Raw genomic sequence first — 22,689 nt, 5'->3', positions numbered from 1 at the left:
AGTGGCTAGCACTGCTGCCTCATAGCACTAGGGTCCTGGGTTTGATTCCTGCTTGTCTGTGTGGAGTTTGCACATTCTTCCTGTGTCTGTGTGGGTTTCCTCCCACAATCCAAAGATGTGCAGGTCAGGTGAACTGGCCTTGCTAAATTGCCCACAGTGTTAGGTGCGTTAGTCAGAGGCAAATATAGGCTAGGGGAATGGGTTTGGGTGGGTTTCTCTTTTGGAGGGGCGGTGTGGACTTGTTGGGCTGAAGGGCCTGTTTCCACACTATAGAGAATCAAATCTAACCTATTTGATCATGCCCCTGACTTGTGCTCTGCAAATGATAGACCTGCTTTGCGAGATATGAATTACTTAGTTCAGAACCTCCAGCCTCTATTTGTGCTCTTGAAGTCACACCTTTCAGATGTCTGGTCCATTTTAATTTTTGGTCATTGCCTGTCAATCTGCAACTCTTGTGTCACTTGCCACTTATAAGACCAAGCCTGGATGTTGTCCAGGTTGCTGTATTTGGATTCTGATTGCTCCAGTATCTTATGATTGATTGACTTCAAACTACCAGGTATGAATCTAATCAGTAGATTTTCCCTGATTCCTATTCATTCTTATTTTGCTAGGGCTCAGTGCCATACCCAACTAAATGCTGCATGACAGCAAAGGCAATTACTCTTGCCTCAACTCTTCAGCTCATTTGACCATGTTTGGACCAATGCTGTAACAAGGTAAGGAGCTAGACTAGCCTTAGCAGAAGTCAAACTAATCTCATTTAGCAGGGTATTACTGAGTCAAATGCTGCTATATTGCACTTCGCTGATGACCAAGAGTATACTAATAAGGCAGTAATTGGCTTGGTGGATTTGTCTTTTTTGTGGACATGACATACCTGGTCAATTTTTGGGTAGATTTTGTTTATTTGATTAATGGGATGTAGGGGTTGCTACTGTCCATCCCTACATGCCACTTGAACTGACTTGCTTGCTAGGGCCCTTTTAGAGAGCAGTTAAGAGTCACCACATTGCTATGGGTCTGGAGTCACATGTAGGCCAGACCAAGTAAGAAAGAAAGATTTGCTTTCCTAAAGAATATTGTTTTTTACAACAATAATCACTGGTAGCCATTAGGCTAGATTTTAATTCCAGATTTTCATAGATTGAAATTTCACCACCTACCATGCTAGAATTCTATCTAACTTTCTACAGCATTTAGTCTTGTGACAATACTTCCTCCCCTACAGTGTTGAAGTTGTGCTAGAAGAGCTGGCTAGAAGTGTGGCTAATTATGGAGCATGAGTCTTCTATAATATTTCTAGAATGCTGCTAAGATTTGTGGTCTTTGCATTATACAATGTATTCTGCCATTCCTGTGATGCTACGCCCCCTCAAAAAAGAGGCCACAATGAATATCTACTTGGCCTTGTGGCTGAAGATGGTTGCAAACACTTCAGTCTTTTGCACTGATGTACTGGACTGACCATCAGTGATGATAGGATGAATTTCTCAAAATAAGTCCATCATTAATTGTCCAACAGAATCTACCTATTTAATACCGTAACAAGACCCAAGTAAAGCACAGTGAACAGAATTTGAATTTACAGAAAGAAACCCTAATGAACTTTGAACTCAGTGCTTTAATCATTTGACTGTTTCTAAAACAGTTTTTAAAATGCAGTAAGTGAGCAGCAAAAGAGAATTTTTCTGTTGGGGAAAACACGTCTTTCTTAGCTTGGTGCTGTCCTTCCAAGAACACTGGAGACACCCCATGCTATTTGGTTTGCCACCTACATTGTCTTTGTCCTTGGGTGTGGCAGGTCTCACACTGGAACTCCACCTGGTAGGTGAGCTGCCATACATCTCAACAGGATTCAGTCCTGTGTCCAAACTCTGGTTCCCCTCCCTACAATATAATATCTTTGGTCTCTTTCATAAAACATAAGTTATATGAACACTTAACAGTTCATTATTAGGAAACATGAATACATTTGAAATAATTGTGAAATAATTTATTCTCAATTTGAGGGTATTTTTAAAGGAAAAAAAAATCACTTGAATTTCTATTCCTCATTTGATAAGGATATTGATGAGCTGAAAGGTAACATTGGCAACATGGTTACAGGAAGGTGTACAATGTGCAATCTGTAGTCTGCTTGACATCAGCTAGCATCTGGGGTCTCACCTTTACTCAGGTGAGAAGATACTTCAGACATCACAATTCTGCAGCTTAAAATCCTAAATACTAGAAAACATGAACTTTATGCAAATTTATTTTACTTTTAAAATATATATACTTCAATTTTAAAAAGGGCAAGTATATAGAGGGAGTATATTGTTCCTAGTTAAACCTTTCCAATATATCCTTAACTTCTAATACTGTTTTAACAGTATGGTCAGGCACTGCATTGTGTGCGTCAGGTTTTAGATTATTGTTGTTTATCCAGATAGTTGCTCTCACACCAGCATTCACCCCACCTTGAATATCAGTCTTTAGATCATCACCAATCATCACACATGCATCAGGCTTCACTTCCAAGAGCCTGAAACATTCTTGAAATATAGAACTAGCTGGTTTCTGCTCCTGCTGTTCACCACCTACAACTATTATGTCAAAGTACTTCTCACATTGGCAGACTTTAATCTTCTCCCTTTGTACCGAGGAACTCCCATTGGTTAGTAAAAGCAACTTGTAGGACTGACGTAGCTTCCTCAACATGGCCTTCACCTCAGCAGGAATGTGGATATGTTTGAGTCTTGTATTTTTCCACAGAAAATAACATTCAGCAGCCAAACCCTTGTCTGGTTTAGTCCCATTTGTTTCTTGTATAGCTAATTCAAAAAGTAATGCGCGCTCTTTATCAATGTCTCTCTGCATAGAGGAACCAGGATGCCCATTCTCCAACTTCATATAAAACTTCTCAATAACAAGATGAGCAGCAGACTCTTCATAACCATGTTGTGTTATTAATAGATCCTTGACCTGTGTTTTGTGAGAGGGAAAATAACAGTATAAATACAGTAAACAGTATTTTAGCAATCTAAATCATATGGAATAGTTTCTTTAAATTTCTCCTATTAAACAAAAACTACAACATTTGTAAAAACAAATCTACAAATTACTTGCATGAATCACGATCCTTAAAGGATATAGGGATGTACATTATGTTCACCTCCACCACAAAAAGTGAGTGGATGTAATATACAACTTCTTTGACAGTTTACCCGTAAACAATGTAGCTCAACAATTAAAAGACAGATTTCAATGAAACTTGTTACAGAGGAATGGTACGTCATAGAGTCATAGAGATGTACTGCAGGAAACAGACCCTTCGGTCCAATCCAATCTAGTTCCCACCTGCCAGCACCCGGCCCATATCCCTCTAAACCCTTCCTATTCATATACCCATCCAAATGCCTCTTAAATGTTGCAATTGTACCATCCTCCACCACATTCTCTGGCAGCTCATTTCATACATGTACCACCCTCTACGTGAAAAGGTTGCCCCTTAGGTCTCTTATATCTTTCCCTTTTCACCCTAAACCTATGCCCTCTAGTTCTGGACTCCCTGACCCCAGGGAAATGAGGAAAGCAAATTTTCTTTGGTGAAGATTTAGATCTGGGCGCTGGAGTTCTTTAAAGGATCTGTTAACATTTGGAGATAGGATGAATTGACCTTTTTAAAGTCTATTGTGGATTGTCTCAGCTGCTGTGATAGAACTTCCCACAGCTATCAAAATAAGATCAGTCTTGCCAGTCAAAAGAGAGAGAACAAATAACGACCAAAATATGAGCAGTTTTCAGAGCAGATTGCTGAACACAAAATGACTCGAGATGGAAACTCCTCAAAAACAAATATTTTTCAGCTTTGTAATTATATAGCATCAACCTGTCAGGGAAAAACATGAAGAAAGAGAAACAATTGTTGGAAAATTGAGTTAGCTGTAGTGGATGTATGCAGTGTTTTAAGCCCTCTTCACTTGTATTTAATGCATTCCCATTTCTTACATTAAGACATTTAACTCATTGAAAAAAGTCCCTGAAAGTCTGTTTAACAATGGAGAGCATTCCAAGAATGATCCCTGACATTAGAACAGCTTGTCACATGCTGGGAATGCAGTAGCTTTGCACCCTGTTATATTGTTTGCTTGCCATTAATTGCATGTGGTTTTAGCAAATGCATGCAGAAGACAGTACATTTTTGCATATTGTAAATATCAGGGCAGCATGCTGCCTGATTCAGAGTCACCAGAATTTAGGGTTACCAACAAACCAAATAATGGACTTTTTCCAGACCCTCCATGATTCATCCCAGAACCAAAGAAATCAGAATGCCCAAGAAGAAAAATAAAAGACGATTGAAAGCAAACCAAATTGAATTTTTTGAAGAAGTGAATTATCTGGTAGTCAAGGGAATGTTTAATTTTATGGATTTGCAGCATAATTCCACAGTCTGGTATAATTCCACAGAAGCTGGTATCCCATCACCCTTTATTTACATGTGGAAAGTTCTTGACACTAATCCAGCTCCCTCAGAGCCAGCAGTTTGTCTGATTCTCCTTCTTAAAAAAATTTATTAAACAATACAAGTTACAAACAATGTTAACATTAACAAACATATACAAGAATCAGCAATTTACAGGGGAAGGTGGCTTCAAAGCCAAACCCCACCATACAATCAATTCACAGGGAAACAAGGACAGATCTCGAATCCCACCTTAACATCATCAAGAATATAACCGTAAATGTAATCATATACAGACAGTCCGATCATACAGACAGTCCAATAAACCAAACAATAAAACAGTTCATATAACATGGACATGCCTGGCAACCCAGCAAGCCACCCGTCCCTCCCACCTTCCGGCCACACAAAGGCAGCCCGCCCCTTCTGACTGTCAGTCTGCCCTGACACACCTGGTCACCTCTAGGGCAGCCCTTCCTGTTTCCCACACTGTCCTGGGGTGACAGCAATCAGGACAGCCTACCCACCTTCCGGCTTCCCTAACTGCCCTTCCGGTCACCTCGAGGACAGCCGGCCCTCAGTACCTTCCCGGGGTGACAGCAGCGAGGACGGCAAACCTGCCTTCTGGCTCTTGGTCTTCCCCTACATACCATCTGGCCTGTGGACTACCCTGACATACCTTCTGGCCACCTCTTCCCCCTTCCTCAGGACGAAGGTGCACAGGACAGCTCATAAGCCTTCTGAATCTCGGCCTGCTCCTTCACACCTTCTTGGCCAACTCTCCCGTCCTGCTTTCCCAACACCCCCCAGGACGACAACCGTCAGGACAGCCTACCCACCTTCCCTAACCACCCTTAGCACCTTCCGGCCACCTCTAGGACAGCCCGCCCCGGTACCCGCCCAGGGTGACAGTGCTGAGGACAGCTACCCGCCTTCCAGCTCTCGGTCTGCTCCTACGTGCCATTGGACTCTCACCCACCCTGATGTGGACTGCCCTGACACACCTTCCGGCCACCTCTAGGGCAGCCCGTCCCTTTCCATGGGACAACAGCGCACAGGGCAGCCCACAAGCCTTATGGATCTCAGCCTGCCCCTATGCACCTTCTGGCTCTCTCTAGGACAGCCCATCCCGATGACCTCTTCTTGGGACAACAGCGCTCAGAATGGCCTACCCATGTTCTGGCTCTCGGGGCCATCAGCATTGGGGTGGCCTACCCACCCATCAGCTTTCGGGACAGCCTATCAACCTTCAGGTTCACAGGATGGCCTACCCACCCTCTGTCTCTCAGGGTGATAGTTTTCAGGACGACCTACGAGCCTCCCAGCTCACAGCGAGGCCTGCCACACCCAAGGACAAAGACAATGTAGGTGACAACCCCAACAAGCAACAAGACAGTCAATTACCAACAGTCCTTTCTGGTACACAGAATCCATTACCATCAACAGTTTTCTTCAAAATGTAGAGTCCACTCCAAACTACAGAGTCCACAACCCAGGGCAGAGTCCACTCCTGAAGGCAGCAAACGCACACCCCACAGCACACAAGTGTTCAGTCTCCATAGCCCATCCATAGAGAACCAGGCCCACTCACAGGAACACAGTACATTGCAAAGGTGCAGTCAACTCTCAGGGGTTTGGTCCACTCCCAAACTCCAGGATGCAGCAAGTCCTCACCTCCCAGCACACACACATGTTCAGTCTTTGCAGAGGCCTAGTCCTAGGGGCAGGCCTACCCACAGGAACAGCTCATCTGGTAAGATGTATTTTCTCACAAGGGCGCAATCCAAAAAATTCCAAAAAATAGTGAAGACGGGCACAAAAAACAAAGAAACCCAGAGTGCAAAGGCTAAGCCCTGCCACAAAATCAACACTGTCCTTTTCTCAATGTGAAAGAGAAAACAGCAACACACAGGCTACAACCAGCCAGTGAAACAACAGTTCCCTAATGAGGCTTGACTTACACCTGAAACACATTGACTGTGTGGATCAGGCAGTTTAAAACTCAGTCCTTTAGGGCCGACTGCCTGCCCCTCTTCCGGGGTTACGTTAGAGCCCGGGTGTCCTTGGAGAAGGAGCACGCGGTGTCCACCAACACCCTGGAGTCGTTCAGGGAGAGGTGGGCGCCGCAGGGAGTGGAGTGTATCATTTCTCCCTCCAATTCTATTTTGATTTAGTCCCTACCCTCCCCTTCACTGTTTTGATCACACAGCATTGCCCTGTGGTTTGAAGGGCAGTGCTTGTCACTGGCCACTCGGGTGTTTTTCCTATCTTCCTGGTGGTGGAAATTGAATAAAGATTCGTGCACTTTGTGTCCTTTCACTGTGTCTCACACCTGTGCACACACACCATGGGTGCTGGGGAAAAAAAATAAGCACTACCGCACTTAGGCGGTAGTGTGGGGGTTAAGAAGAAAAAAAAAGAAAAAAAAAAGAAAAAAAACTCAGTCCTCTAACAAACCTGGCCCTGTAAACCAGCCAGTTCAGGAATCAGGTTTCCCCCAAAAACAAACTGACTCTGGCCCAGCCATCCCCCTGACAAGTGGAGAGCCCTTGACATTGATCCAGCTTTCTGAGTGAGCACTATGTCTGACTCTCCTGTTCTTTCCTGAGAGCCAGATTAACAGCCTTAGCCAGGTCCACCTGGCTGACCTCATTACAATCACTTCGTCCCTTCTCCTCGGAGTCAGAGGACCTAGGCTGATTTTATTTTTGTAGTTCCTTATAGGGCATTTTAGCACTGTGTCCGGTTCTTCCAACTCTGCCTCTGATTTGGGTGACATGTAATGCACAATAGCTTGCTTCTTGCGCCCTGTGCATTTTAGAAAAAAAATTAACTCTTCTTCAGGTGCCAAAAGCATCAAGATAGCGACGTCCACCAGGTCCACCTCAGATTCCGAAGTCGCTTGACAGCGTTCCAGCAGCCTTTCTGACTGTTTGGAGGAGGTGGGTAAGTTTTGCTCCCACTCTGTTTGAGAATTTAAAGGTTTTAACATTGCACATGTGCTTGTTCAGGATCATCGCACCGATCTGAACTTTACATATCACTGAACCTGACTGCACACCAACCATGCCTCTTAATTTAACCTTGCTGTTAAAGTTTGAACTGCTCTTTCTGCCAGATCATTGGATGATACATGATATGGAGGTGACCTTTTATATTAAATGCCATTTGACTTTAAAAATACTCAAATTCCCTACCGGTAAATGTTGGCCCGTTATCTGAGAGAAACACTTTTGGGAATTAGTGTATTACAAAAGATGAATGCAGTTTTTCTATCGTCATCCTATGTTTGATGGATGAACTCTGTGGACACCCAAAGTAGCTGCACATGCATAATGACAAAGAACATTGAGCCCATGTAAGGATCTGCATAATTGACATGGTCCTTATTGATACCCGAGACACTGCCCCACAATGCAGTTATGTCTGTATTCAATCCTGGCCACCAACCATAACTTCTCTCCAAGATCTTCATTTTGGAAACCTCTGGATGACTCCGGTAAAGTTCAGCCAGTATCTGGCGGTGACCATTGCTCAGGGCAATCACTCGTGCTCGACAATAATATTTAAGGACACACTTGGAGTCAGGGTGTTCCATCAGTACCTTTTGGATGAACGTTTGTAGTAATAAAAGGACCATAAACTCCTGCTAGGTCTACTCAAACCATACAAGACAGTGCAGTCCATAACTTCAGGCTGAATTCAGCAGTGGGCTTTAATAGTAAAGTGTATATGATTACAACTGCGTATAAATGGGGAGGGAAACATATCCCTGGTGGTGGGAACTATTTGTAGGTGGCAGCAGATGATGTGATGTGTCTGGAGGCTCATGGGATGGCAGGTGAGGAGCAGGGTGATTCTGTCCTTGTTGTGACTGGAACAGTGGAGTTCAATGGCGGAGGTGCAGGAAGTGGGGAGTTGTGCTGGAGGGCATAGTCAACCACGTGGGAGGGGAAACTGCAGTTTTTGAAAGAGGTAATTTGGGATGTTCTATGGTGGATTTGGTCCCCCTAGGAGCAGATGCGGCACAGGCAGAGGAATTGGGAATAAGGGAAAACCTTTTTGTCAAGAGGCAGAGGAGATGTAGTCCAGGTAGCTGTGGGAGTCGGTGGGTTTGTAGTAGATGTCGCCGAAAATGGAAATGGAGAGGTCCAGGAAGGAAGGGAGGTGTCTGAGATAGTCCAGGTGAAATTAAGGGGGTGGAAGATGTTCGTAAAGTTGATGAACTGTCCAACCTGCTCGTGGGAGCAAGAGGTGATGCTGATACAGTCATTAATGTAGTGGAGGAAAAGGTGAGGAATGGTGCCAGTGTAGTTGCAGAAGATGGACTGTTCCATGTACCCAACGAAGAGACAGGCATAGCTGGGACCCATGTGGGTGCCCATGGCAAGCCCTTTAGTCTGGAGGAAGTGGGAGGATTTGAAGGAGAAATTGTTGAGGGTGAGGACCACTTCAGCCAATCGAATGAGTGTGTCAGTGGAAGGGAGAGGAAGAAACGGAGGGCTTGGAGGCCTTCATCATGACAGATGGATGTGTACATCTGCTCCCAGGAGGACCAATTCCATCACAGAATATCAGAATTGGCCTCCTTCTTCAAAGACCACAATTTCCCCTGCTTTGTGGTCGACGATGCCCTCCAGTGCATCTCCTCTACTTCCTGCATCTCCACCCTTGAGCCCCACCCTCCAATCGGACCAAGGAAAGCTCCGCCCCTCCAATCACACCAAGGACAACCCTACCCCTCTAATTGCACAGAGGACAGAATCCCCCTGGTTCTCACCTTCCACCCTACCAACCTCTGGATACATCGCATTGTCGTCCACCACCAGGGAAATATTCCCCTCCTATCTGTATTCTGGAGAGACCATTCCCTCCCCACTCTGCCTTCTACCAGTCAGCCAATCCTTTATTCATACCAGTACCTTGCTCTATGGTTTTTATCTTTCTTAACAGCCTCTGTGTGGCACCTCAAAAGCCTTCTGCTTTAATTACAGAAAATAATGAAAGGTTACTATAAGACTAGTGGTTTTTTTTAATATCCAGAGGAATAGAATACGAGGGGAGGTAAAAGGGATTATTAGATTGCTATTGTGAGCAGTTCTGGGCAACACACTTGAGTGGGTTGATCTCCAAGTGGGTTCAACATAGATTTACCAGAAGCAATTAATCTCACTGGATTAAAATTTGAGGAGACAACAGGAAGTGAGGGTTGTACTTTGAAGATTAATGGATGATGTTACTGAAGTTTTCAAGATATATTGTGAACAGAAAGGGTAGATAAAAAGACCTAATACAGACACACGAGTTAAATAGCAGTTCCTTCTGCTCTGTGACCATTCTGTGATCCGATGAGAAACTATTCCTGCGTGTTGCAGAGACTAGAACAGGGAATAGTCTAAAAGTTAGAACCCGATATTTTGGCAATGAAATTAGCAAGTGCCCCTCGTGCAAAAGGTAGTGGAAGCTTATAACTTTCTTCCCCAACACCAATGGGAATCATTTACAAATTTGAAATCTAAGACTGATATCGATTGTTGTTATCTCACAGTCTCTAGGGATATGGAGCAAGGATGTGTTAGTTCCCAGATCACAATGGTCTCACTGAATTATCAGTAGGCTTCAAATGTCTACTCCTAATCCTATGAGATTAGTGGAATACAGAGTGTCAGAGTCATAGGGATACACAGTACAGACATAGACCCTTCAGTCCAACTCGCCCATGCCGCCCATATATCCTAACCTAATCTAGTCCCATTTGCCAGCATTTGATCCATATCCCTCTAACCCCTTCCTATTCATATACCCATCTAGAGGGGTTTTAAATGCTGTAATTATACCAGCCTCCATCACTTCCTCTGGCAGCTCATTCCACACACACACCACCCTGTGTGTGCAAATGTTGCCCCTTAGGTCCCTTTTATACCTTTCCCTTCTCACCCTAAACCTATGCCCTCTAGTTCTGGACTCCCCCACTGCAGGGGAAAGACCTTTTCTATTTATCCTATTCATGCCCTTCATGATTTTACATGATTTCTACACGGTCACCCTCCAGCCTCTGATGCTCCAGCGAAAACAGCCCCAGCTTATTCAGCACCTCCCTATAGCTCAAATCCTCCAACTCTGACAATATCCTTGTAAATCTTTTCTGAATCCTTTCAAGTTTCACAACATCCGAGAGAAAGGAGACCAGAATTGCATGCAATATTCCAAACTCGGCATAACCAATGTCTTATACAGCCGCAACATGACCTCCCAACTCCTCTACTCAGTGCTCTGACTCGAAGGTCTCTTTGTTCAGTAACACTCCCGGGACCTTACCATTAAGTGTGTAAGTCCTGCTCTTCCAAAATGCAGCAGCTCACATTTATCTAAATTAAACTCCATTTGCCACTCCTCAGCCCATTAGCCCATCTGATCAAGATCCTGTTGTAATCTGAGGTAACCTATGCTGTCCACGACATCTCCAATTTTGATGTCATCTGCAAACTTACTAACAATACTTCCTATGTTCACATCCAAATCATTTATATAAATGACAAAAAGCAGTAGACCCAACACCAACATAAAAATTATTGGTGTTGACCAATGGCCCAATAGATAAATCAAATCAACAATGGTCTCACTGAATTATGAGGGCTTCAATTGTCCACTCCTAATCCTACGAGATGACTGGAATACAGAGTAACAACAATTATTGGCAGTCACCAATGGATAAACCACACTCATCCAAATCAATAGTGCAATTATAATGCAGAGGCTAGTTTTAAAATATGTTCACGGGAGAGCTGCTGGTAAAGCATACTTAATATTCATCCCTGATTGGCCTCAAAAACATGGTGGTCAGCTACCTTCTTGAATCAGAACAGTCAATGGGCTGTGATATCACTACTATTACTGGGATGTGGCAGGACTATAGAGTTTTTAATTGATCAGTCAATTTTGGTATCGCTTACCTGCTTACAATTACATCTGCTATTTAACGTGCATGTTGGCACCATGTTTATCACCATGATGGCACCTCAACTTTAGGTACACTTGTTTCTTATATGGTTTCCTACTACATTGTCAGTGACAGCCGTAATTTAGCTCATGCTCTGAGTCAGAAAGTTTTGGGCTCAAGTTCCACTCCGTGACTTGCCAAAATTGTCAGTCCAGTACACAGGGAATGCTGCATTGTCAGAGGTGCTGCCTCTCAGATGAGACATTGAGCCTAGACCCTGTCTACTTTCCCAAATGGACACAAATATCCTGTGGAACTATTCTATGTATCTGCTAAACATGATAAAAGATGTCCTTGTTGTGAATGGGAACATTGATCACAAATTGTCTGGTAGTCACTACTGTTTGCCACTGTAGATTGAGTATTTATCGGAATCCGTTTTCAATTTCATTATTTCCAGCATCCAAAGTATTTTACTTTTGTAATGAAGAAGTATTTTCAGTTATGTGCTGAAGCAAAATTGAGGGCTGTCAACAGAACTATGCCAGCAAGAAATAGGGAATGACTTTACAACAACGGAAATGACTTTACTCAAAATGCTGAGAATGTTAATCTTGCTATCACAGGGAGCATTCTGGATGTACTGTGGCTACAAGAGTCCTCCTGTGAGAGCTAGGAATTCTGTGGCGAGTAACTCACATACTGTGCTATGTTCTTTCTCAATTCTCCAACACTGCACAGCTTGGAGGGAATGTTGTTCCTGCCTCCCTAAACCATGTCCATAAGACACACTTAAGAGGGAGCTGGAGTATTCTCCACTTGTCCAGATGGATTCAGGAAATCAAAAAGGGGGTGCAAGCATCTGCACCCAATTATATACATGGTCCACAGACTCCACAGAACAAGCAGTTGGGCTGGTAGAACAGACAAGAATCTCAACACCATCCAGGACAAACCAATCTAGTTAACTGGCACTCCATCCACCTCTTCAACATTAACCCTCTCTTCCACCAATTTATAATAGCAGCAGTATGTACCATGTATAAGATGCTCTTTAGGAATTTAACTACAATGCTTCAAAACATCTTCCAAACCTGCTACCTCTTGCAAGTCACATACCCCGACTTGCAACTTAAACACTTCCTTCGCTGTCTCTTCAAATTCATGGAATTCCCTAAAACACTGAGTACACCTACACTCTTATGGACTGCAATAGTTCCAAAAGGCAACTCATCAATACTTCTCCAGGGCATTCAGGGCTAGGTGTGTGCTGGCTTAGCTAGTGATACCCACAATCCATGAACAAATAAAAAGTATTGTGGAGAGGCAGTTTTGGTGGTGGGCTCTTGTGGTGCAGTGGCAATGTCCCTACCTCTTGTCCAGGAGACCCAGGTTCAGGTCTCAACTGCTCCAGAGTTGTATTGGTTGATTAGAAAACTAGAAGTACCTTCAGGAAAGCTTGATACTTTTACCCTCTCAGAAAGTTCCAGTAAAAGAGCAGCTGAAATGGGATCCTTAAGTGACTCAGTTCGGCCTTTGTGTTAAGAGAATATAAATTCTTTACTCAGAGCAGTAGGGGAATGGAACACACTGCCTGCATCAGTAGTAGACTCGCCAACTTTAAGGGCATTTAAATGGTCATTGGATAGACATATGGATGAAAGTGGAATAGTGTAGGATAGGTCGGCTTCAGATTTGATTCCACAGGTCAGCACAAAATCAAGGGCTGAAGGGCCTGTACTGCACTGTAATGTTCTATAAATTCGGCTAAGAAACACAGTTTGACTGAGGCACGAGTGCATGCATTGTTTTCTAAGTCTACAAATTTATTTTGCATAAACCTAATTTACAAATTGCTGGAAAATCTCAGCCAATCTAGCAGCATCTCTAGGGAGAAATCAGAATAAATGTTTCAAATCAAGTAACCCTTCCTCAGGACTGAGGAAAAGACACTCAACCCAAAATGTTAACTGATTCCTCTCCACAGATGCTGCCAGACCTGCTGAGTTTTTGCAGCAATTTCTATTTTTGTTGGATTTACAGCATCTACAGTGCTTCTTAAATTTTTTTAAACCTAATTGGTATGGTTGGTATAAGCCTGAAAGCTACAGTTTAAATTCAGTACTTAGCAGTTTTTTTTTCCTAAGCACAGATTTTTTTTATCCCCTAAGGTTCCATTGGAGGAGTATTTTAATTAAAAACCAACTGAAATTGGATCTTTATTAAATGACTCCGAGAGTCCTTTTGCCTTAGGAGTATCTATAAGTAGCCAACTTAATACATCTTATAATGGAGTGCTGGAGTTATGGGACTCCTGTGACACAGTAGTAGTGTCCCTCTCTCTCAGTCCCACCTGCTCCAGAGGGACGTCATTTCCATTCTTGTTTACAAAATATCTCGAGTGCAGTAGTGGTGTGCTGTGGGGAGTTAAGTGGAGGAAGGGGAAGAGATTTTTTAAAAAATTCAGAGAACCGCAGATGCTAGAAATAAGAAACAAAAACAGAAATTACTAGGAAGTCTCAGCTGGTCTGGCAGCATTTGTGGAGACAAAGCTGAATTAATGTTTTGGGTCCAGTGACCCTTCTTCAAAACTGACTGTAGTTGTATAGAGTTTGGTATATATCGTAAAGATGGAGTGCGGAATTTGGGAGAAGTACAGTAGGGATGAAGCCCAGAGAAAGAGACAGAACATCAGTTGGACAGACAAAAGAATGAGTAATGGTCAGCCTGAGGAATTCAATAGCTGCAAATTGGGACTGTTAGTTGCTAACAATGGGATAGTTGTGGTAGCAGTCCATATGATGACAAGGCCTGGTATGAAGGAGTTGGGGTAAGGACATAGGTGCTCAGGCCCTAAAATTGTCGATATTGAGTCCCAAAGTCTGCAGGACCCCCACGCAGAAAACATGATGTTGTTCTTCTAGCTTGTGCCAAGATTTGATGGAGCACTGCAGAAAGCCCAAGTCAGAGATGGTGACCAGTGACCACTGTGGTATGTTGAAGTGGCAGACAGCATGAAACTCAGGGTCATTTTTGTGGACAGAATGTAGATGTTCTGCAAAATAGTGGGAGGAAAGGTCTTGGATAGGAAGGTGCAAAATACATGTGGGAGGAGTTCAAGAACAAACTTAACAAGACACTACTAGAAGTAGTCTATAGGCCCCTTAGCAATAACTATACTGTAGAACAGAATAAATCAGGAAACAATGACAATAAAAAGAGGCTTTATATTAATCATGGATGACATGAGTCATCTTGTAGATTGGGAAACTCAAATTCACAGAGGCAGCCATGAGGAAGAATTTGGGTTGGATGTGTGATGAGGCTGGTTTAATAAATTAAAACAAAGTAAAATATCTCTTGAGTAACAGTGACCATAACATGACAGAATTTAGCATTCAGTTTAAAAGGAAAACACTTGAGTCGCAAACAACTGTGCTCAACCTAAATAAGGATACAAAGAAATGAGGACAGTGTGGCTGGAGTGGAATGGGAAAGAAGTCTAACAGAAAAGATAGTTGAATAATGGCAGACATTTAAGAAAGTATTTGATGCTTCACAAGAAAGATATTTTCCAATAAGGAAGAAAACTTTCTAGGAAGGAGAGAAACCAACCAGCTTTGACAAAGGGTCAGTTAGACTCAAAACATCAGCTTTTTTCTCTCCTTACAGATGCTGCCAGACCTGCTGAGATTTTCCAGCATTTTCTCTTTTGGTTTCAGTTAACCAAAGTTAGGCATGGTTTCCAATTTGGGGATGGGGGAAATAGTGTGGCAACAATTAACACTAACAGAGGTTTGGGAAAGCTTTGTTGAATTTTAAAGAAATAGCCAACATATAATAACAAGGGGAAACATACGCTTTGAGGGAAAACTAGCAACCAATGTAAAAAAGACAGCAACAGCTTCTTTAAAAATAAAAAGGTTGAAAGTGGCCAAAGTGAACATAGGCACCATAGAAAATGCGAATGGGAAAATAATAATGGCGAAACAGGAAATGGCAGGGGAGCTGAATAAATACTTTGCATCAGTCTTTATGATTGAATGTTATAAGGTATCTTCTAAAAATATAAAATATTGATGGGGCAAAAGGGTGGGAGAGGAAATAAAAACAAACAACCTCTATCACTAGAGCAAAAGGTACGAGAGACACTAATGGGGTTAAAGACTGATAAGGCCTTTGGACCTGATGGGTTGTGTCCTTAGAATTTTAAAGTAAGCAATTACAGATAGAGTGAAAGCACTGGTAGCAATTTTCTAAGAACCCGTAGACTCTGGAAAAGTCCCAAAGGATTAGAAAATTGCCAACACAACATTTTTATTCAAAATGAGACAGAGACAAGAACAGGAAATTACAGGTCAGTTTCCCAATTACAGATGTTAAGCTAAATGTTGTGTCTATTATAAAAGGATGTAACTGCACAGTATTTAGAAATACATAACATAATCAGAGTCAGCATGGCTTCATGAAGGAGAAGTTTTATTAGAATTTTTAGAGGTGATAATGAGTAGGATAGATAAGAGGCTATCAGTAGATGGAATCTATTTAGATTTCCAAAAGGTGTTCAATAAAGTAGTATACTAAAGGCCACTTAATAAGGTAACAGCGCATAGTGTTGTGCAAAATAGCTTGGATTGAGGACTGGTTAACTAATAAAAAGGCAGATTTGGGATAACAGGCACCCTGTAACTTGTGATTGGTATTGGGCCATAATCATTGAGAATATGTATCAATATCTTGAATGAGGGAACTACATGCACTATTGCTGAGTTTGCAGATGACACATATGAGAGAGGAGAAAATGAGGACTGCTGATCCTGGAAATAAGAGTCAAAATGTGTGGCGCTAGAAAAGCGCAGTAGGTCAGGCAGCACTGAGCAGGAGATGTTTTGAACGTAAGCTCTTCATCAGGAATGTGTGGTGAAGAGCTTACGTTTGAAACGTCAACTCTCCTACTTCTCGGATTCTGACTGACTGGCTATGCTTTTCCAGAGCCACACTCTTTGACACATATGTGGGATGGCAAGTGGTGAGGATAAGAATAAACAGAGGGATATAGTTAAAAATCACACAACACCAGGTTATAATCCAACAGGTTTAATTGGAAGCACACTAGCTTTCGGAGCGTTGCTCCTTCATCAGGTGGTAATGGAGGGCTCAATCCTAACACAGAATTTATAGCAAAAATTTACAGTGATGTAACTGAAATTATACATTGAAAAATTGATTGTCTGTTGAGCCTTTCATCTGTTAGAATACCATGATTGATTTACACATGAAAAAACTGGAACTATGTACTTGCAGGGTTACATTGTACTTTGCTCAAAAACTGCATGCATTCATGTAAAACTCCGTTATCTCACTTTTTAGATTAGAATCAATCTAAACATCATGGCAGAGACAGAGAACACAGGGGGCTAACACCTTCAACATATTGTCTAGCTATCACCATTGTTAACAGCTAATCTGAGAATGCAACTTTTTAAAAAAAGGTTTTGTGATTGACATGTGAAAGAAGTGAGACTATCATGGTCTTAACAGATGAAAGGCTTAACAGACAATCAATTTTTCAAAGTATAATTTCAGTTACATCACACTGTAAATTTTTGCTATATATTGAGCCCTCCACTACCACCTGATGAGAGAGCAATGCTCTGAAAGCTAGTGTGCTTCCAATTAAACCTGTTGGACTATAACCTGGTATTGTGTGATTTTTAACTGTGTACACCCCAGTCCAACACCGGCATCTCCAAATCAGAGGGATATAGATAGGTTAAGAGAGTTATACAGAGGGATATAGACAAGGTAAGTAGGCAAAAACTTGGTAGATAGAATATTACATGGGAAAATGTGACATTATGCACTTTGGCAAGAAGAATTAAGCTGAATATTGTTAAAATGGAAAAAGACTGGAAAACTCTACAGCATAGAGATTTACAGCACGGAAACAGACCCTTCAGTCCAACCCCGTCCATGCCGACCAGATATCCCAACCCCATCAAAAGTCCCACCTGCCACCTTGTGCATAAATCACAAAAAGCTGGCATGCATGTTAAACAGGTAATAGAGAAAGCAAATATTTGGCCTTTATTTCAAAGGGAATAAAGTCATCAAGATGTACAGCACAGAAACCGACCCTTTGGTCCAACTTGTCCATGACAACCTGATATCCTAAATTAATCTAGTCCCATTTGCCATCACTTGGCCCATATCCCTCTTAACCCTTCCTATTCATGTACTCATCCAGATGCCTTTTTAATGTTGCAATTTTACCAGCCTCCACCACTAACAATGGCAGCTCAATTCATGTATGCACCACCCTTTGCGTAACAAATGCCCCATTGGTCCCTTTTAAATCATTCCCCTCTCACCCTAAATGTATGTTCTCTAGTTCTGGACTCCCCCAACTCAGGGAAAAGACCTTGTCTATTTACCTTATCCATGCTCATGATTTTATAAACCTCTACAAGCTCACCCCTCAACCTCCAACGCTCCAGGGAAAACAGCCCCAGCCTATTCAGCCTCTCCCTGTAGCTCAAATTCTCCAACCCAGGCAACATCCTTGAAAGGATTCAGAAAAGATTTACACGTTTCACAACATTCTTCCTATAGGAGGGAGACCAGAATTGCACACAATATTCCAAAAGTAGCCTAATCAATGTCCTGTACAGTCGCAGCATGACCTCCCAACTCCTATAATCAATGCTTTGACCAATAAAGGAAAGCATAGTAAATGCCCTCTTCACTGTCTTATCTACCTGAGACTCCACTTTCAAGGAAATATGAACCTGCACTCCAAGCTTTCAATTATAAATAAGGAAGTGATGCTAACATTATGTAATGCACAAGTTAGACCACACCAAGAATACTGTGAATAGATCTGGTCCCCTTATCTGCAGAAAGCGATATTGGCATTGGAGGAATTTAGAGAAGGTTCACTAGATTGGTGCCAGGCATGGAGGAACTGTCTTGTGAGGAGGGGTTGAGTCTGTACTCATTGGAGTTTAAAAGAATGAAAGGTTATCTTATTGAATCTGACAACATTCTTTGGGGACTTGACAGAATAAGTCTTGTGGTAAAAACAATGACTGCAGATGCTGGAAACCAGATTCTGGGTTAGTGGTGCTGGAAGAGCACAGCAGTTCAGGCAGCATCCGAGGAGCAGTAAAATCGACGTTTTGGGCAAAAGCCCTTCATCAGGAATAAAGGCAGAGAGCCTGAAGCGTGGAGAGATAAGCTAGAGGAGGGTGAGGGTGAGGGTGGGGAGAAAATAGAATAGAGTACAATAGGTGATTGGGGGAGGGGATGAGGTGATAGGTCAAGGAGGAGAGGGTGGAGTGGATAGGTGGAAAAGAAGATAGGCAGGTAGGACAAGTCATGGGGACAGTGCTGAGCTGGAAGTTTGGAACTAGGGTGAGGTGGGGGAAGGGGAAATGAGGAAGCTGTTGAAGTCCACATCGATGCCCTGGGGTTGAAGTGTTCCGAGGCGGAAGATGAGGCGTTCTTCCTCCAGGCGTCTGGTGGTGAGGGAGCGGCGGTGAAGGAGGCCCAGGACCTCCATGTCCTCGGCAGAGTGGGAGGGGGGAGTTGAAATGTTGGGCCACAGGGTGGTGTGGTTGATCAGTGCGGGTGTCTCGGAGATGTTCCCTAAAGCGCTCTGCTAGGAGTTATGGGGAAAGTGGAGTTGAGGATTATCAAATCAGCCATGATTTCATTCAATAGTGGTGCAGACTCGATGGACCAAATGGCCTACTTCTGCTCCTCCGCCTTACAGTCTCACTGATAAGTGAATGAGAGGCATAAGAAAATTTAGTCGAGATTTCTGATGACTGAATGGGGAAGGGGCCGATATCCCGGAAGTACAGTTTCAATAATAAGTCCAGGTGATGCACTATCGAGGACGGGATTGTTTTTTATTGGGAATGAGGAATCCCACGCCGACCCCCGAACCCGGATACCTGCTGTCCCGCGTGTCTGCCGGCCCCGGCAGTATCGATTAGGGTGTTATCCAAGTCGAACAGAAGCGCGGCAACACCAGACCCACTTCCTCTAACGGCCATCACATCGATAGGTGTGCGCATGCACGCGCGTCCACCACGGTCAACCGAGGCGTCGGGAGAGTGTGTGCATGCACGCACACGGCTGGCCCCGAAGGAGGGAGGAAGTGCGCGCGCGCGCACGTCTTACGCGGCGGTTGGCCTCGAGGTGACGTTTGAGTCGCAGGATGGGTCGGTTGTTTCTTTGAACAGGAAGGCATTACGGTGTAAGCAAACTGTGCGCATTTCATACCAATTGGCTGAGATAGATAGGTAGAAGTGTTAGATAAAAGTAGACAACCAGGAGATTGGAAGAACACAGCAACCAGACAGCTTCAGGAGGTGGGGAAGTCAATGTTTCGGGTATAACCCTTCTTCAGGACTGAACAAAATTAACAAGACACTATACAACAACAAGTCGTCTATCGGCCTCTTAGCAATAACTACACTGTAGGACAGAATAAATCAATAAAACGACAATAAAAAGAGGCTTTATATTAATCATGGATGACATGAGTCATCTTGTAGATTGGGAAACTCAAATTCACATGAGGAACAATTCATAGTGTGTTTGGGACAGTTTCTGAGAACAATACATTGTGGATCCAGATAAAAGCAGTGAAGCTGGCAGCGTCTATGTAGAAAGAAACAGATTGACGTTTGGAGTCTAACATGATTTGTTGGGAACCAGTCGAGATGCAGTACAGGTTCAGTGGGTGTGACCTGGGCTGTTGTTGACATGTTTGCAGAGCTGCTTCATTCATTTACACCGATTGGTTTTTGTGCTGGGCTAAGTCATCTATTCTCCCCACCCCAATTTCTACCAAATAATCTCCATCTTCAGCCCCTCTTTGATTTGATTTATTGTGGACAGAGTGATGCATACAGGAGCTGCTCAAAGCAAGGTAAACATGAATAAGATCAACGTTATTTGAAGTTAGGTCCATTCAGCTGTTATTTCTTGAACTTGTTGGTGCATGTGTTCACCTTGATAAGCTGATTACTTCTCTGATGGGGAATTATTTTTGGGAATTCACCACCAACATTAAACGAAACAGTTCCTTGCGAAGGTCAGTGAGGAAGATTTGAAATGAATGATTACTTTCTGTTCATCATCAGTGGCTGGAGATGTGCCATTTTGCTGCTATGCGATATAGAGTATAAACAGCAGTGTTGCCAGTTTGATCCGTGATGCATGCAAAAAGATGCAGTTTATATTTTCCAAACTAGTGAATGTAAGCATAAAATTATCACATTATAGAGTTTAAAGTTCATCATTGAATGTAATATGACAGTTCCCCAAGAAGTTGAAATTCTCATTGCAGCTGACGAGTTAGACAAGTTTAGATTTCTCAGAGCTGCTGCATACAAATCTGAATTGTAAATTTCTTGGCAGAATTTTCAAAAACTGGCGTTTCTGGTCCAACGCTAGTCAAATACCGATTTTTTTAAAAAATGGGACTAAAGCCCTATGTTATTGTATTTAAAGACCTCAAATACAAAACTTGTCGCTGTGTTTTCTTTTAAAATCATAATAGCAATAATGTAAACCTACTATTTTTTCCCCTCTTTAGGAGTCAAGGCAGTGAAAAGTTTTTAATACATGCTGTGAATGCATTTAAAAATGTACCATCTTGGGCTGGAGCACATTTCTTCCTAACAGCAGGTAGCATCCTAGTGAATTTGTGCCATCAGTCAGGTCACGCTAGCATTTAAGCTCAACGAATAATGGTGAATGGATAAATTGAATGTTGGCCTTTCTTTCAAACAAAATTAAATATATAAGTAGGGAGGTTTTGCTAAAATTGTTCAAGACACTGGTCAGACCACAGCAGAATACAATGAACCGATTTGGACCTCTTGTCTAAGGAAACATATACTGGCACTGGAGGCAATCCATTCACTAGAATGGCAGGACTGTCTTATGAGGAGAGATTGAGAAGATTGTGCTTGTACTGTTTTGAATAGAGAAGAATGAGGAGTGACTTACGGAACCATACAAGATTCTTTCAGACTTGACAGAGTAGATGCTGAATGGTTGTTTCTCCCTTGGGAGATTCTCGCTAGAGAGCATAAGCTCAGACCAACAGGTCCCTTTTTAAGTTAAGGTAAAGTTGCCATTGTCCCACTTTCTCATTAGAAAGAGACAATGAGGGCCACTGTAACTCAAGTGAAGGAAGAGATTTAAGGAGAGTCCTTCATGATAACCTCAGCTGGTGCAGGAATTGAACTGACATGGTTGGTATCACAAACCAGCTATTCAACCAACTGAGCTAACTAAATCCACATATTTAAGGTAGAGATAAGGAAATTCTTGTGAGGGTAATGAATCTGTGGAATTCTTTACTGGAGAGAACTAGATGCTGAGTCATCACGTATGTTCAAGATAGAGGTGGTCAGATCTTAAATCAGCGAGGGAATCAAGGATTGTGGAGAAAAGGCATGGAAGTGGAATTGAGGATTATCAGATCAGCAATGATCTAATTGAATGCCATTTTATTGTTAAGAATAATAAAAAATAACAGTTAAAAATCAAAACATTGCTGTGGATCTGGAGTCCATAAGATAAAGGAGCAGAATTAGGCCTTGGAGTCGGTTGACACTTCAGCCTTTTGAGGTCTGCTCTGCCTCAAGGATCATGGCTGTTACATTTCTCAGCTTCATTCTCTTGTCTTCTCCCTGTAATCTTTGATTAAATACAGCCAATGATTTGGCCTCCACAGCCTTCTCTGGCACAGTTAACCTGAGAATGCAACTTAAAAAAAAAGGTTTTGTGATTTACACATGAAAGAAGTGAAACTATCATAGGATTCTAACAGATTAAGCCTCAACAAATAATTAAGGTATTTTTCAATGTATAATTTCAGTTACATCACACTGTAAACTTTTGCTATAAATTCTGTGTCTGACAATTGTGCCTTCCACAACCACCTGATGAAGGAGCGGCGCTCCGAAAGCTAGTGTGCTACCAATTAAATCTGTTGGACTATAACCTGGTGTTGTGTGATTTTTAACTTTGTGCACCCCAGTCCAACACCGGCATCTCCAAATCTTAATTTATCTCCATTTGCACCATCAGTCATGTGTTGGTCAGACCAGATAAGGACAGCAAAGGACATTAGAAAACCAGATGGGCTTTTATGACAATCAATAGTGGTTATATGGCACAGTTAGGCAGGGTATTTTAATTGCAGATTTTTCATTTTGTTGAATTCAATCTTAGAACATGCCACGATGGGATTTGAATCTATATTCCTCGA

General features: G+C 42.5%; 1 protein-coding gene across 1 annotated transcript; it reads right to left on the bottom strand.

Moving 5' to 3' along the window:
• Positions 1-1,984: 1,984 nt before the first annotated feature.
• nanp (N-acetylneuraminic acid phosphatase) lies at positions 1,985-19,524 on the bottom strand. Its single transcript, XM_072551390.1, has 2 exons — positions 19,352-19,524; positions 1,985-2,970 (listed from the first exon to the last, which is right to left on the bottom strand). The coding sequence occupies exons 1-2, from the start codon at positions 19,472-19,474 to the stop codon at positions 2,329-2,331; spliced, it is 765 nt and encodes a 254-aa protein (XP_072407491.1). The 5' UTR covers positions 19,475-19,524; the 3' UTR covers positions 1,985-2,328.
• Positions 19,525-22,689: the final 3,165 nt, after the last annotated feature.

The sequence above is a fragment of the Chiloscyllium punctatum genome, chromosome 3, assembly GCF_047496795.1.
Source record: "Chiloscyllium punctatum isolate Juve2018m chromosome 3, sChiPun1.3, whole genome shotgun sequence".
NCBI classification, from domain to species: domain Eukaryota; kingdom Metazoa; phylum Chordata; class Chondrichthyes; order Orectolobiformes; family Hemiscylliidae; genus Chiloscyllium; species Chiloscyllium punctatum.
This window is presented reverse-complemented; position numbering and strand designations above follow the sequence as displayed.

Excerpts from the sequence above, each read along its gene's own strand:
- nanp (XM_072551390.1), bottom strand. The coding sequence starts at position 19,474 with ATGCGCACACCTATCGATGTGATGGCCGTTAGAGGAAGTGGGTCTGGT. Across the intron at positions 2,971-19,351 it reads GCAGACACGCGGGACAGCAG|GTCAAGGATCTATTAATAAC; the intron begins GTATCCGGGTTC and ends CACAAAACACAG.